This window comes from Denticeps clupeoides, chromosome 2 (genome assembly GCF_900700375.1).
Source record: "Denticeps clupeoides chromosome 2, fDenClu1.1, whole genome shotgun sequence".
Lineage (NCBI taxonomy): Eukaryota > Metazoa > Chordata > Actinopteri > Clupeiformes > Denticipitidae > Denticeps > Denticeps clupeoides.
The window spans coordinates 16,238,403-16,251,854 of record NC_041708.1 but is presented as its reverse complement, the minus strand read 5'-3'; the positions used below and the strand labels follow the sequence as shown (position 1 = coordinate 16,251,854).

Below are 13,452 nucleotides of genomic sequence, written 5' to 3'. Positions count from 1 at the left end.
GAGGGCAGCACTGTGCTGATTCCGTCTCTGACGGCTGTGCTGCGTGGTGATGCCTCATGCCGCAGTTGTCAGTGCAGTTCTTCCAGAAAACGGACGAGGATCCTCCATGCATCCGCGAGGCGGATTTGAAGCGTCCAGAAGATTGCAGGTGCGTGAGATTTCCAAGAGCACCATACGCAAATCGGAATGATGGTGTGCGCCACCCGTTTGACCCCCCCGCGCACCTAAAAACTAAGCTGCAAAGTAAACAGGGGGCGTGTGGCTGCGTCGCATTGTAGAAGGTAGCGTTACTGTTTTTGTGACGTTGTGTTTGGATCATACTTTGTGGGTCCGAATCCGTGTGGCGTGCAGGGTCAGCGCTGTGCACTCAGCAAGTGAAGATTAGATATGCTGGATACTGCGTTTGCGGAGCGGCCAGTCTCCACGGGGACGGGCTCGGTTGCCAGGTCTGGGAAACATATCACACCAAAGCGGAAAACTCTATAAAACTGACTGAAATGAGCCCAACAAGATCATGGGGTTTTAATTCATTTCAGATAAATGTCCGGTCAACCGGAGTACTTATTCACAAGCTCTAAAGACAAAGAATATATTTTGGCAATTATTTTATGGTGGCTCCTATTTGCTTTGTTTTGCGTGGCAGTGGCAACGCTCGCGACAGGGATATGGAATCTCAGGAAAGTGTAAATAAATGTGAGCGCGTCCCGCTGCAGAAGAGCAACGTGTGCTCGCGCTCGTACTTCATCGTGGTCATGGTCTTTTTCCACGTCTACATCATCAACGTCATCGCGCTGCTTCTCTACGTCCACTACAACAACGGCTCTGAGGCAGAATTCCCGGGCTCGAGCCAGGGTTTCACTGGGAGCGGCGACACTCACCGTTCTGTCCCCAAGGGCCACACCCGCGCACCGACCCAGCACTTTCTGCCTAGGCTGGAAGGACTTCGGGTACGTCATAGTTTCCTGCTTTTACAGCATGCACTGATGAAATGGATCATTATATCTCTTTTTAACAGGTTGGACATGTTCAGAAGTTATCGCTGGTATCTGACAAGGTCCATGAGATGAGGACCCTCAGCCTCAAGCCTCTGTTGTTTGGTAAATACATTATGCCAAAACCAGTTTTATATATGTACCTGAAATCGTATTTTTTACTGTTGCATCTCTCTGCTTGATCATGCCACATGTGCACTCGTGTTTGCGTAGCATTTTCTACCTTCCATTTGTATGTGTTCATCGGGCTGGCTGGCTGGCTGCCTTGTCTGCTGTGTGTGTGCGTGTGGCTGCAGAGATTCCTGATTTCCTGTCTGAGGAGGAGTGTCGTGTGGTGTTGCAACTGGCTCAACTCAAGGGCCTGATGGAAAGTCAGGTTATGGTGCTCGAGGGGCAAGACGACTTAACGGAGCAACTTAACCTCAGCCCAGAGGAGATCTTCAGCCTGCTGGATCTCAATCAGGATGGTCAGCTGCAGCCCCAGGAGGTGTGTGTGTGTGTCTGCTTGCCTGCCAGCCTCTACTTTCATACAGTTCAGTTGTCTCTAGCCCTGTTCAGATCTGACATTAGCAAGTATTTTGCACATCAAAATAATGAAATCCCTCCACTGGTTCCCAGTAGCTGCCCGCATCAGATTTGAAATGCTGATGCTGACCTACCAAACCAAACATGGTGTAGCACCACCCTATGTCGTGCCATTATTATATATCCGACCCCCCAGTACTGCTCGTCTGGTACCTCCTCTGCTGAAGGCACAAAGAAAACTCTCATCTAGATTTCTCTGTCGTAACACCTAGGTGGTGGAATGAGCTTCCCTTGAGGTCAGAACAGCACAGTTGCTGAGTATTTTCAAATGGCGGCTTAAGACCTTTCTCTTTAGAGAATACTTAGACTAACTTGTAACTTTCTGATAGTCTGACTTATGCAAGAAAACTACAACCGAGTGAATGAAATGTTTATATTCATGGTTTGAGTCCTAGTGAACCAGAACTGATTACTTCATTGATGGCAACATGAAAGCACGTTGTCCGTCATTCTGGAAAAGGGTGTCTGCCAAATGGCATAAATGTAAATTATGTTTCAGCCTAGTGCATGGGTCAGCAACCTTTAACACTCAAAGAGCGATTTGGACCTGGTTTGCACAAAAGAAAAAATTCTTGGAGTCGCAAATTCTTTTTGATATCTAAAAGGACATTTGTGACGCATATTTTGAGCAACAAAAAATATAATAACATTTAAATTTTGAAATACAATAACAACACTTAAATTATTGCTTATTTTCTAAAGCCGCAGGGAGCCGCAATGTAAGGATGAAAGAGCCGTAAGTTGCTGACCCCTGGTCTAGTGGGTAACACACCTGCCTATGAACCAGAAGACCACAAAGTGACAGGTTCAGGCCCCACTTACCCTTGTGTCACTGAGCAAGACACTTAACATTAAGTCAACCCCTCTGATTGTAAGATGCTCTCGATAAGGGCGTTTGCTAAATGCCATGAATGTAAATGTATATGCACAAATGTGTTCTGGGCCATGCTGAAGGACAACCTACTCAGCCAGGTCTGAACAGCTGCTACGTTATTCTCAGTAGTGTGGTTAAATAGGGGTTAAAATTGTTATTCTTTGCCTGAATGTGCTTATTTTGTAGCAGGATGTGTGTGAATGGTGATTTGAGTTTTTAAACAAAAAAATCATTTTATTGTATTGTCTTTATATACAGTATATTTTTCATATAGTTATGAAAAATTGAGTTTATCATTGGGCCTTCATCAGTATACATTACTGATTATGTTTAAAGGTCCTAATAGCATAGATGAGTACAGGTCTGTTTGTCTTTTGTCTTTTTAACTCTGCAGATTCTCACACATTCTCGGGTGAGAGATGGTATCTGGTTGACTCCAGAGAACTTAAGGGAGATTTATGCAGGACTAAATGCTGATCCAGATGGAAACGGTGAGACTGATAAAAAGTGCAGTGTGTATTTATGCTGTGATTGTTGTAAGTAGTAAGGTTAGTCACACAAGGCGGTCAATTCTCATAATTTCAGTGCAGTTTTCAGTGCATGTTGATTTCACATGGGGCAGTGGTGGCCTAACGGTTAAGGAAGCGGTCCCGTAATCAGAAGGTTGCCGGTTCGAATCCCGATCTGCCAAGGTGCCACTGAGGTGCCACTGAGCAAAGCACCGTCCCCACACACTGCTCCCCGGGCGCCTGTCATGGCTGCCCACTGCTCACTCAGGGTGATGGGTTAAATGCAGAGGACAAATTTCACTGTGTGCACCGTGTGCTGGGCTGCTGTGTATCACAAGTGACAATCACTTCACACTTTGAGGTACATGGGTACCTCAGGAGCTGGCAAAGACAGAACAGATTGTCTGGAACAGTAACTTGATTTTCTGTCTTCCTGTTCTAATGTAGGTCTACTCAGTCTAGAAGAATTCAGGCATCTGAGCAGTGATGCTTTCCAGCGTTTTCTGCAGCAGCGTGGAGTAAAGCGCAGCCAATTAGTACGGAATAGCAGGCACACCTGGCTCTACCAAGGCCCTGGATCTCATCATATCTTGCAGGACCTGAGAAAGAGGTGCTATATTCTGACCAAAGCCTCCAGTTCCCTCTTCTTGCCTTTCTCATGCTGTCCCCTAGGCATACACTGTAAAAAATGTCTGTGAGTTTAATGGTGAAATGCTGTATAAAACTGAAGGTAAAAAACTTTATATATATATAAAAAAAAACATTTTCTTAAGTTTACAAAGAGTATTTCACTGTTGATTTTACAGTGGTACCATTATGCTGTGAGTGCTTGACTAATAGGGAAGTAAATGTGCAGAGAAATTGGTGAATGTGCATAGGGTTGGATGTTAAAAGTTGAACATGTTGAGATGTGTGTTACATGCTGAGATGTGTTTTACATGGGAAGTTTAGTGTAGGTAGGCGTTTAGGCACCGTCACAGCTGCACGGTGCCAGAGAATATGAGCTGCCGTGGTCTTGCTAGTCAGTGAACCAGAGTGGGTGTGTACAGTCGTGGTCAAAAGTCTTGAGAATGAGACAAATATTGGTTTTCACAAAGTTTGCTTCTTCCATTTTTATTAAGGCCAGTTTGCATTTACTCCAGAATGTTATGAAGAGGGATCCGATTAATTGCAAAGTCCCTCTTTCAAAGTCCCTCAGGGCTACAACCTGATTTGTTGCCCTGCCACAAAAGGACCTGCTGAGATCATTTCAGTAGTCCTCTCGGTAACACAAGTGAGTGTTGACAAGCACAAGGCTGGAGATCATTCTGTCATGCTGATTGAGTTAGAATAGCAGACTGGATGCTTGAAAAGGAGGGTGATGCATTGTTCTTCCTCTGTTTACCATGGTTAGGAAACACATGCAATCATCATTGTGTTGCATAAAAAGGTCTTCTGAGGCTAGGGTATTGCTGCTACTAAGATTGCACCTAAATCAACCATTTATCAGATCATCAAAAGGAGAGACGTTCAAGTGTTGTGAAGAAGGCTTGAGGGTGACCAAGAAAGTCAAACAAGCACCAGGACACCTAAAGATGGTTCAGCTGTGGGATCGGGGTGACACCAGTGCAGAGCTTGCTCAGGAATGGCAGCAGGCTGGTGTGAGTGCATCTGCATGCAGTGAGGCAAAGTCTTTTGGAGGGTGGCCTGGTGTCAAGAAGGGCAGCCAAGAAGTTACTTATCAAGGACAGACTGATATTCGGCAAAAGAACAGGGATTGGACTGCTGAGGACTGGGGTACTGACATTTTCTCTGATGAAGCCCCTTTCCGATTGTTTGGTGCATCTGGAAAAAGGATTGTCCAGAGAAGAAAAGGTGAGCACTATCATCAGTCCTGTCTCATGCTACCATTCATGTGTAGGGGCTGCTTCTCATCCAAGGGAGTGGACTCACTCACAATTTTGCCATGAATATAGAATTGTACCAAAACATGCCATAGGGCCAAAGTGATAGCTAAGTGGCTCAGGGAACAAAACATTGAAATTTTGGGTCCATGACCAGGAAACACCCTGGACCATCATTCAGTTGAGAACTTGTGAGAACTTCAGACTCCAAGCACTGATTATGAAGGAATGGGTTGCAATCAGTCAGGATTTCAGACTGAGAAATTCCATCCGTGGACAGGGGGCATACCAGCATGTGACTGACTCTGCGGTGATACCATACATCACTGTGCGTGAGTGGTTGGAGGGACAGCCAGGAGGATGAGGTCAGCAGCGAGGGCGACCCCACTGCACATGCGCTGACCAGCATGGACCTTTGCCAATGCCCAAATGGAATGGGAGAACACACACCCGGAAGACATCAGTGAAGACAAGGCTGACTGGTGGACTAATGGTGGATGGCGTGACCAGCGTGATAAAGGCTTTTCCTTTAACTGGATGTTTGGACCCCAGCTACGCCATTTGGGTGTGGTGCATGGCCAGCAAGTTCTCCAGAGTCGTCCGAGACCCTTCGGAACCTTTCGGAACCTCCCATTGGTGTTAAGGGAGAGCTGTCCTTCTATTACAACTGATGTGGTGAGTGAAAGATGGTCTCGTGCAAGAAGCAACGAAGACAGAGCAGTGATTACCAGCTGGCAGACAGTTAATTATCAGACGTGTCACCAAGTTCCGTGTTTCCACTGCCACCCAGGTGCAGTCTGACTGGGTGTCACCAGTTGTGTTGGGCTACGGTGTGCTGGGAGGCAGTAAGGAGAGTGGAGGGCAGTGCCAACCTTGGCCAGTGCCTGTGTGCTGCACCGGACCAGCTGGTGGGCGGAGAGGTGACCCCCTGCAGGTTCGTGATGGGTGAAGAGGGTTTGTTGGTAGCCGTTACAGAGTTCCAAAAGTCTGACCTCGGTGGAGGAGGTTGCCTGCAGGTTGTTAGCCAACTCCACCCACATGAAGCAAGGCCATGTCCACTGATGGTTAAGCAGCTGGTTGGCCCTCTCTGCCTGGCCATTGGATTGGGGTTGATAGCCAGAGGAGAGGCTAAAACTGTGGACGGGTGACATGTTTCCCAGATGGATGGTGTGATGGTGGTTGGGTGAGGCACAGTAAGCGCATAGCGTTGCACCATTTTGGTGGACATCAGGGAGGTTAGCCCGAGCTGCATGGGTTCCCCTCAGGTTTCGGGGCGATTGCTGGGAAGCGAAGTGGGCAGATGGTGTTGAGCTGGAGTGTCGGGGCACACAGCACCAGCGACACAAGTGCATCAAAAGAAGACAGAATCTCCTGACCAACCATTTCACTGTGGATTCTTGGTGCCAGGGCTTCATAATACATTGTCCATAGGGAGTGGAGATCAATGGGGGTCTTGGCTTCCAGGGTTCAAAACTTTGCGTTGAAGTGGCTGACCGTGGAGGACCCACCTGGCGTAGATGGCATAGCTGAGATGAAATGTCCTCCATGCCATCCAGATGCCGAAAAGTGAATTTCAACTCCTCAGAAAATTTGGTGTAGGTGATGGCCCCGGCAGCAGGTGGTGAAAGCCGGGCCACCACCCATTCGGCGGCCTGTCCACAGAGCAGTGACAGGAGAAGAACCATCTGGGCCCGGCAGGATGGATGACGGCTGGACTGTAATTCAAACATAAAAGCCAGACTGATGAAAAGCGCCTCGGCACTCCCATATACTCCATTCCAGCGCTCGGGAAGGGCCCAATTTGGCTCCGGTGTGGTAGGCAGTAGACTGGGAGCTGCGCCGTGCACACGGCACCCAGCAGCCACCTCATGCAGACACTGCCATAGGTGATTCACCTCTTGCAACAGATGCTCGAAACAAACAAGGATTGGACTTACTTTGTAGTAACTTGGAGGTAAGGAGTTGAGCCACGTCTCGTGCATGAAGCAGAGCAGTGATTACCAGTGATTAAGCAGTGATTAAATATTGGACGCATCACCGAGGTCACATGACAATTACTCAGGGGAGGTGGAGCATGTCAGTGTGGATGGAGCCGGCATAGACATAACAGTTTCTTAGTGTATTCATTTCATTGCATTAACACCACTCACCTAATATTCAGTTGCTATGAAGGGTTGGATTCTAGTAGAGTTGGAAGGTGGTTAAGACATTTTTACGTGCTTCCAACACATCGATTTGAAGGACGAGATGTTGCTGCTTGCTCAATTGAACCCTTATTAACCATAATGTTATGGTTAATAAGGGTTGTGGGGCAACCATAGACAGGACCATACAATACAATGATTCTTCATTTACACACAATACAGGACGCAAGGTGAGGTAAGATGATATTTAAATGATAGTGATGATTTAAATCATAGTGATTCTATTATATGTTGTCACTCCTAGGATTCTTCCCAGGCAGGTTGGAACAGAATGTGATATCATTTGCAACCAGTTCCAAAGATCATTTCATAATAAATTGAATGCATATTCTGTATCCTTTAGGGTCACTCGTCTGACAAAACTCCCCTCAGCATTGGTAGAACTGAGTGAACCTCTGCAGGTAGTCCATTATGAGCAGGGGGGGCACTATCACGCCCACTATGACAGTGGCCCCATCTACCCAGAAACCGTCTGCACGCACACACGCCTCGCCTCCAACTCCTCCTCCCCGTTTGAGACCTCCTGCAGGTCAGTTTAGTGTCTGTTTAAAATTATTATTATTGATGTCATTAGAAATATCAATAGGATTTGAATGTTCTTGTGTGTGTGTGTATGTATGTGGTGGGGGTGGGGGTGTTCTGCATACCAGGTACATCACAGTCCTCTTCTACTTGAACTCAGTTGAAGGCGGTGGAGAAACAACTTTTCCTGTTGCAGACAACCGGACCTATGAAGAAGTGGTAGATGCTAGCCCTGCATGTCTTTTCTTTAAAGATTTCCATAGATGTACAGCAGAATTGTCAGTTGCTCTCTGTTTATGTCAGTCTTTGATCCAGAACAATGTGGATCTGCTGGACACAAGAAAGAACTGTGATAAGGGAAATCTGAGGGTGAAGCCGACAAGAGGCAAAGCTGTCTTCTGGTACAACTACTTATCTGATGGCAGAGGTACAGCACTGAATTTATTGACTGAGCACAGACTTGAGACTCACTGCATGCCTTTCACCCACCATTACTTATTTGACTATATTTTGCAGTGCACTTAAAAGTATTCACAGCACTTCACTTTTTCAACATATTTTTATGTTACAGCCTTACTCCAAAATATTTAACATTTTTACCTAGTTTTAGTCAACAAAAACTGATGACATTTTAGTCCAGATTTTGTCAATGTATTTTTGTCTCTCTTTTTTGGTTATGCAATTGTATTTAACCCAGTCAATATTGTACAGACACCTAGTAGAGCAGACAAAAATAACATTTTCTTGCTAAAAAAAACATTTCGTAATTAAAAGATTATATTATTGGTACTTTATAGACTCAAGAATACACTACATTCATTCCAGATACTGAAGACGTTCTGATGTTTTCTACGACATATTCTGTTTTCTTTTCCACTTCATTGTAAAGGAAGTGGGTCCAAAGATCACTTTGTCAATGCTTTCAGCCATCTGCTCACCCTCAACAAATATCCTGAAATCTAATTAATGTCATGATTGCGTGTTGCGGAAGTGATGTCATCTTTGTGACCAGATGGGAGATAATAATAATAATGATTAAACAAGAGATAACATCTCCTCACATTTTCAAAAACAAATTTTAGTGTAGTTTTTATTTAGTCAACCATATTTAGTCTTGTTTTTATTAGTGCTGCACGATTAATCTAATCGCAATCGTAATCGCGATGTCAGTCTGTGCGATTACATGAACGCAAAAAGCTGCGATTTAAATGATTAGTACATGGATTGGATCGGATATGTTGCCGATCCATTCTCTCATTCTCTCAAAGTTGGCGAGCTGACTGAAGTCTCACATCACACTCTCACATCTCGGATGTGACATGTTTGGTCACATGACTTTCGATTCGGAGACATATGGTTAGACGCCGCATGACGCACTGCATCGGACGTCAACGTCGCCGCCATATTACGATAGGCTCTGCTGTGGCGTGAAGCATTTACATGTCTATGGAGAGAAGTGCATTAAAATGCCTCACTCTTGTGCTGCTTGGGGCTGTACAAACCGCTGTACGCTCCAAACCAGATCCCGGGGGATTACATTTCATACGTAAGGCTGGACAATTGTTTTGAATATATTTGGCCATTATAAAATCCCGTTTTATAAGTCTTAACCTTAGCTAAGCTAGGCTAAGCTAGCGAAGCTATGCATTCCTGTGTTCAAGTCAGCCTCGTTTAGCCAACAACGTTTTGGCTAAATGTAGGCATTAACTATTTAGACTGTTCTTAGCTGTTTAGTTAACTTTTCTCAAACTTTGAAGGTTTCCTAAAGAAATTCACCTCAGTTTACAAATCTTAACCATAGCTAAGCTAGCAAAGCTATGCATCCCTGAGTTCAAGTCAGCCTCCAAACAACATTTTGGTTAAACGTAAGAACTATAATACGGGATTTTATAATGGCCAAATATAATCAAAACAGTTGCTTAGCCTTACCAGGGTTTGTTGTTCGACAGTAATATAAAGAGTTTTTTGTGATTATTTTATATTTTTTGTGATTATTTTATATTTGTAGAATATTTTTTTGTATGTTTCACTTTGAAATTAAACATTTCACTATTAGTATGCGACTTTTCATTGGTATACAAGCAAGTGTCCTTTATCATATCGCATATCGCAATATTGATCTCAATAATCGCAATATGTCTTTTTCCCCAAATCGTGCAGCCCTAGTTTTTATTCACCAACAATATTACATATTTCATTATAATTATTGTCACATGACCTGGATTTATGTCTAATCTTCATCGAGTCAAAAAGGTTAGCTGAAAAAGATACTTCAACATTATTAAGGACAAGCTATGCCATGTGATCACTCCGTACCAGGATGCTCTCCAGGAGAGATTTGCCATCAACATGGGAGTGAATGGTAATGTAAAAAAATAGGAGGCTGAGTTATTAATAAATTAGCTAGAATGACAGGAAGTGACTAAGGACTAAACATGTCCAGCGACATTACTAATCAGGTAAAAGTTTTGGTTTTTTTAGCAATACATTGGTAAAAGCTTGGTTTAGTCTGGATCTAAATATTGAAACTTTTTTGATTCCTTAATATTTCTTTTGAGTCTCTGTAAGCAAATGCTCTATTTCCAAAAGTGACTTTGCGTACATGGGGGACAGCAAGTAGATCTTCTCCCAGAGTATTGTGGTGGGTTATGAGGGACTAGTATGTTACTATGGTATAAAGGAGCACGACCATGTAGAACTTCATAGGTGAGAATCTTAAAAGTCAATACAGTACTTAACTAAAAGCCAATGCAGAGAAAAGTTGTCTATCTGGATGATGTCCTCATATATTCACCATCACTCAAAGCTCACATCCAACATGTGAGAGAAGTCCGCCAGAAAATCCACCAGCGCTCCACCATGTTCCTGGGTTTCTCCATCTTGCCCCAAGGTGTGTCCATGGAGCCCAAGAAGCTTGAAGCGGTGGCCATAGTTTCACCACTGCACCAGTCCTCCAACACCCGGACCCTGCTCTCTCCTTTGTTGTGAAAGTGGACGCTGGCACCATCCTGTCCCAACGCAGTCCTGACCAGAAACTCCCTGGCCAGCAACGACCAGCAGAATGCCTGGCGAATAAAGGAGATAAGCTGTTGCCATCCTGGATGGCTGGAGGTTTGCACCCATGCATAAAAACCCTACCACACTGGCTGTCGGTCGCTCCTCAAAGGCAGTCCACTATGCCCGAGCCTGCCCGACCTCCAGTCCTCTGCTACAACTGCTGGCCTGATCCTGCAACATGTTGTCCGTCTTCATGGGTTCCCCTATGACATTTTCTCCGACCGAGGACTCCCAATTCGTCTTGGCTGTTTGGACAATGTTCTGTCGTCTCATCGGTTTCACCTGCAGTCTCTCCTCTCTTATTTTTACTTACCAATTGGGTATGATCCACCAGTGCTAAATGGGTATGCTTTGGGCTTTAAGATTTTGTTCAGGAGTGCACTTTATGCATTCTTTTGTCCTGTGACATGTATGGAATTTTTGTGCAAGTGCTCAGGAGAATCATGAATTCCATTACTGTGAAATCATTTAAACTTTCTCTGTGCTTGTCCTTCTTTGTTGACTCATGTGCAGGCTGGGTTGGTGAGCTGGATGAATACTCGCTGCATGGTGGCTGTGTTGTTGCAAGTGGTACCAAGTGGGTTGCCAACAACTGGATCAATGTGGACCCAGACTACCAGCGGCAGGCCCATTATCAAGAAATGGTGTCACAGAAGCATCAAGCAGAGGACAGTCCAGAGCCCAGGCCCATGCAACACTCAGATGCCCATATTGATTTGTAGAAGGACAAAGAGATTCAATCAAAATCACAAACACACATGCACACAGGCTCTTAAAGTAAAGGACCCAGGTATAATATTCACCTTAAAGGGGGTTGTGGTGTGATTCCAAAAAAAACAACCAAAACAACAATGCCTTGGGCTGGGGTCTTGCCCTCAGGGAGTTCTTCCCCTATACCCAATGTCCCGAGATGGGCTCCTGAAGCTTCAATCCAGATCTGAATTGAGCTGTTATGAATAGTGAGTGAAAGAGTGAGAGTGAGCTGTGGTTTTATAGTTCACATGAATGTGGTACTATGCGAGTAAGGGTGTCTGGGCAACCAGATATGGCACTGAAAACATTATTTATACAAAATTTTAATGTTGTAACTAAATAACTAATGTTGTCCAAAGAGACTTAAAGGTCCACTATTATGAAATAATTTAGTCTTTTTGGTCCCCTAATACTATATCTGAAGTCTCTTTTACGAAATTCAGTCATGGTGCAGAATTACAGCCACTCACACAATGATATATCCCCGGGACATTGTGTGTCACTTTTAGGCTGAGGAGAGACCAAATCACAATGTTTGGTGCAAACAGGAAGTTTGTCTGCGTTTTTCCAGAAAAAAAATTTAATTAACCCACTGTTTGTACAGCATCTCGCGTGATGGAACTAAAAAAAACATGTTTTGACAGAATTAAAAAACTCAATTTTACAAGAAATTGGAATGAACAATTGGAAGGAATGACAGGGGGTGGAGTTACTTTTTTATGGGAGGGGTGGGAAATTCTCTGGGCAGACAAATCATGAGAAAGGGGAGGTAAACTTCCCCTCATGATGACGTAAGGGGAGACATTCCAGATCAGACCGTCTGAGCTGCTGCTCTCTGAATGGCGAAGCAGATTGGCCAAAGCTCTCATTACACATATCGCCATTTCTAGCCACTGCAGGACCATAGACAGGCTAGGGGAACTTGCTTTAATGTTACATTATCTCACAATGTGAAATGTTCATAATAGTGGACCTTTAAGAAAGATTGTATGCCTTATGCTGCATAATATATATTTTTCTTCACTTCACAATTCAGGGACTGGCGACTTCGCAAAAACAGAATGCAAAATTATGCTTTAATTGTTTTATTTAACTCTCACTGCTGTGAATATTTATATGCCATTTGCACTGATATTCTTTCGTTGTTAATTTAAGAGATAGGTGGAGTAAGATGGAGTAGAGATGGAGAAATTGTTTCTGTACATTACTGACAGCCAAAGCAAGCTTCTGACATACAGTACAGGCCTAAAGTTTTGACACACCTTCTTATTCATTGGTCTACATTGGTAGATTCTCACCGAAGGCATCAAAACTGAAGTGGAGTGTTCAAAAAGGTGAAATAACAGAAAACATGTTCTATATTCTAGTTTCTTCAAAATAGCCACCCTTTGCTCTGATTACTGCTTTGCACACTCTTGGCATTCTCTCGATTCTCTCGAAGAGGTCGTAACCTGAAATGGTTTTCCAACAGTCTTGAAGGAGTTTGCAGAGGTATTTAGCACTTATTGGCCCCTTTACCTTCACTCTGCGGTTCAGCTCACCCCAAACCATCTCAATTGGGTTCAGGTCTGGTGACTGTGGAGGCCATAACTCCACATGTGTTCATTCATAGTTTTGATGCCTTCAGTGAGAATCTACCAATGTAAATGGTCATGACACATTGAATGAGCAGGTATGTCCAAACTTTTGGCCTGTACTGTAAATAAATTTGGAGACACAGTAGGACTGGGACAGGAATGCACAACATAGGTCATGTGTCAAATCTCCCAGTTTTCAACTCTATTGTGTGTATACATTACGCTTGGTAGACAGCTTACAAGTGTTTATATGAATATAATGACAAGCATGAAGTCTGTGACATTCTTTGTTTTGGCAAACCAAGGTAGCCATCTGCACCAGCTGTTTCTGTAAAAGCTTGTTATGTCTGCCCTCTTGTAGACACCCTCTTCTAAAGCCAGAAATATACACTGTTTAAAAAAAGGGGGACACAAAATAAGGTGTCCTAGATCTGAATGAATTAAATATTCTTATTAAATACTTTGTTCTTTTTAATTGAATCTACAAAATCACACA

The 13,452-nt window shown here is 44.0% G+C and overlaps 1 protein-coding gene across 3 annotated transcripts; it reads left to right on the top strand.

Moving 5' to 3' along the window:
• p4htmb (prolyl 4-hydroxylase, transmembrane b) lies at window positions 1-12,727 on the top strand. Of its 3 annotated transcripts, XM_028970421.1 has the most exons (10): window positions 1-148; window positions 644-947; window positions 1,016-1,097; window positions 1,289-1,479; window positions 2,846-2,942; window positions 3,408-3,570; window positions 7,391-7,576; window positions 7,698-7,788; window positions 7,873-7,996; window positions 11,140-12,727. In XM_028970421.1, the coding sequence occupies exons 1-10, from the start codon at window positions 57-59 to the stop codon at window positions 11,346-11,348; spliced, it is 1,539 nt and encodes a 512-aa protein (XP_028826254.1). In that variant the 5' UTR covers window positions 1-56; the 3' UTR covers window positions 11,349-12,727. The 3 variants fall into 3 exon arrangements, with proteins under 3 accessions (XP_028826254.1, XP_028826253.1, XP_028826255.1); XM_028970420.1 differs by having other exon boundaries at window positions 7,698-7,996; XM_028970422.1 differs by lacking the exon at window positions 644-947 and having other exon boundaries at window positions 4-148; window positions 7,698-7,996.
• Window positions 12,728-13,452: the final 725 nt, after the last annotated feature.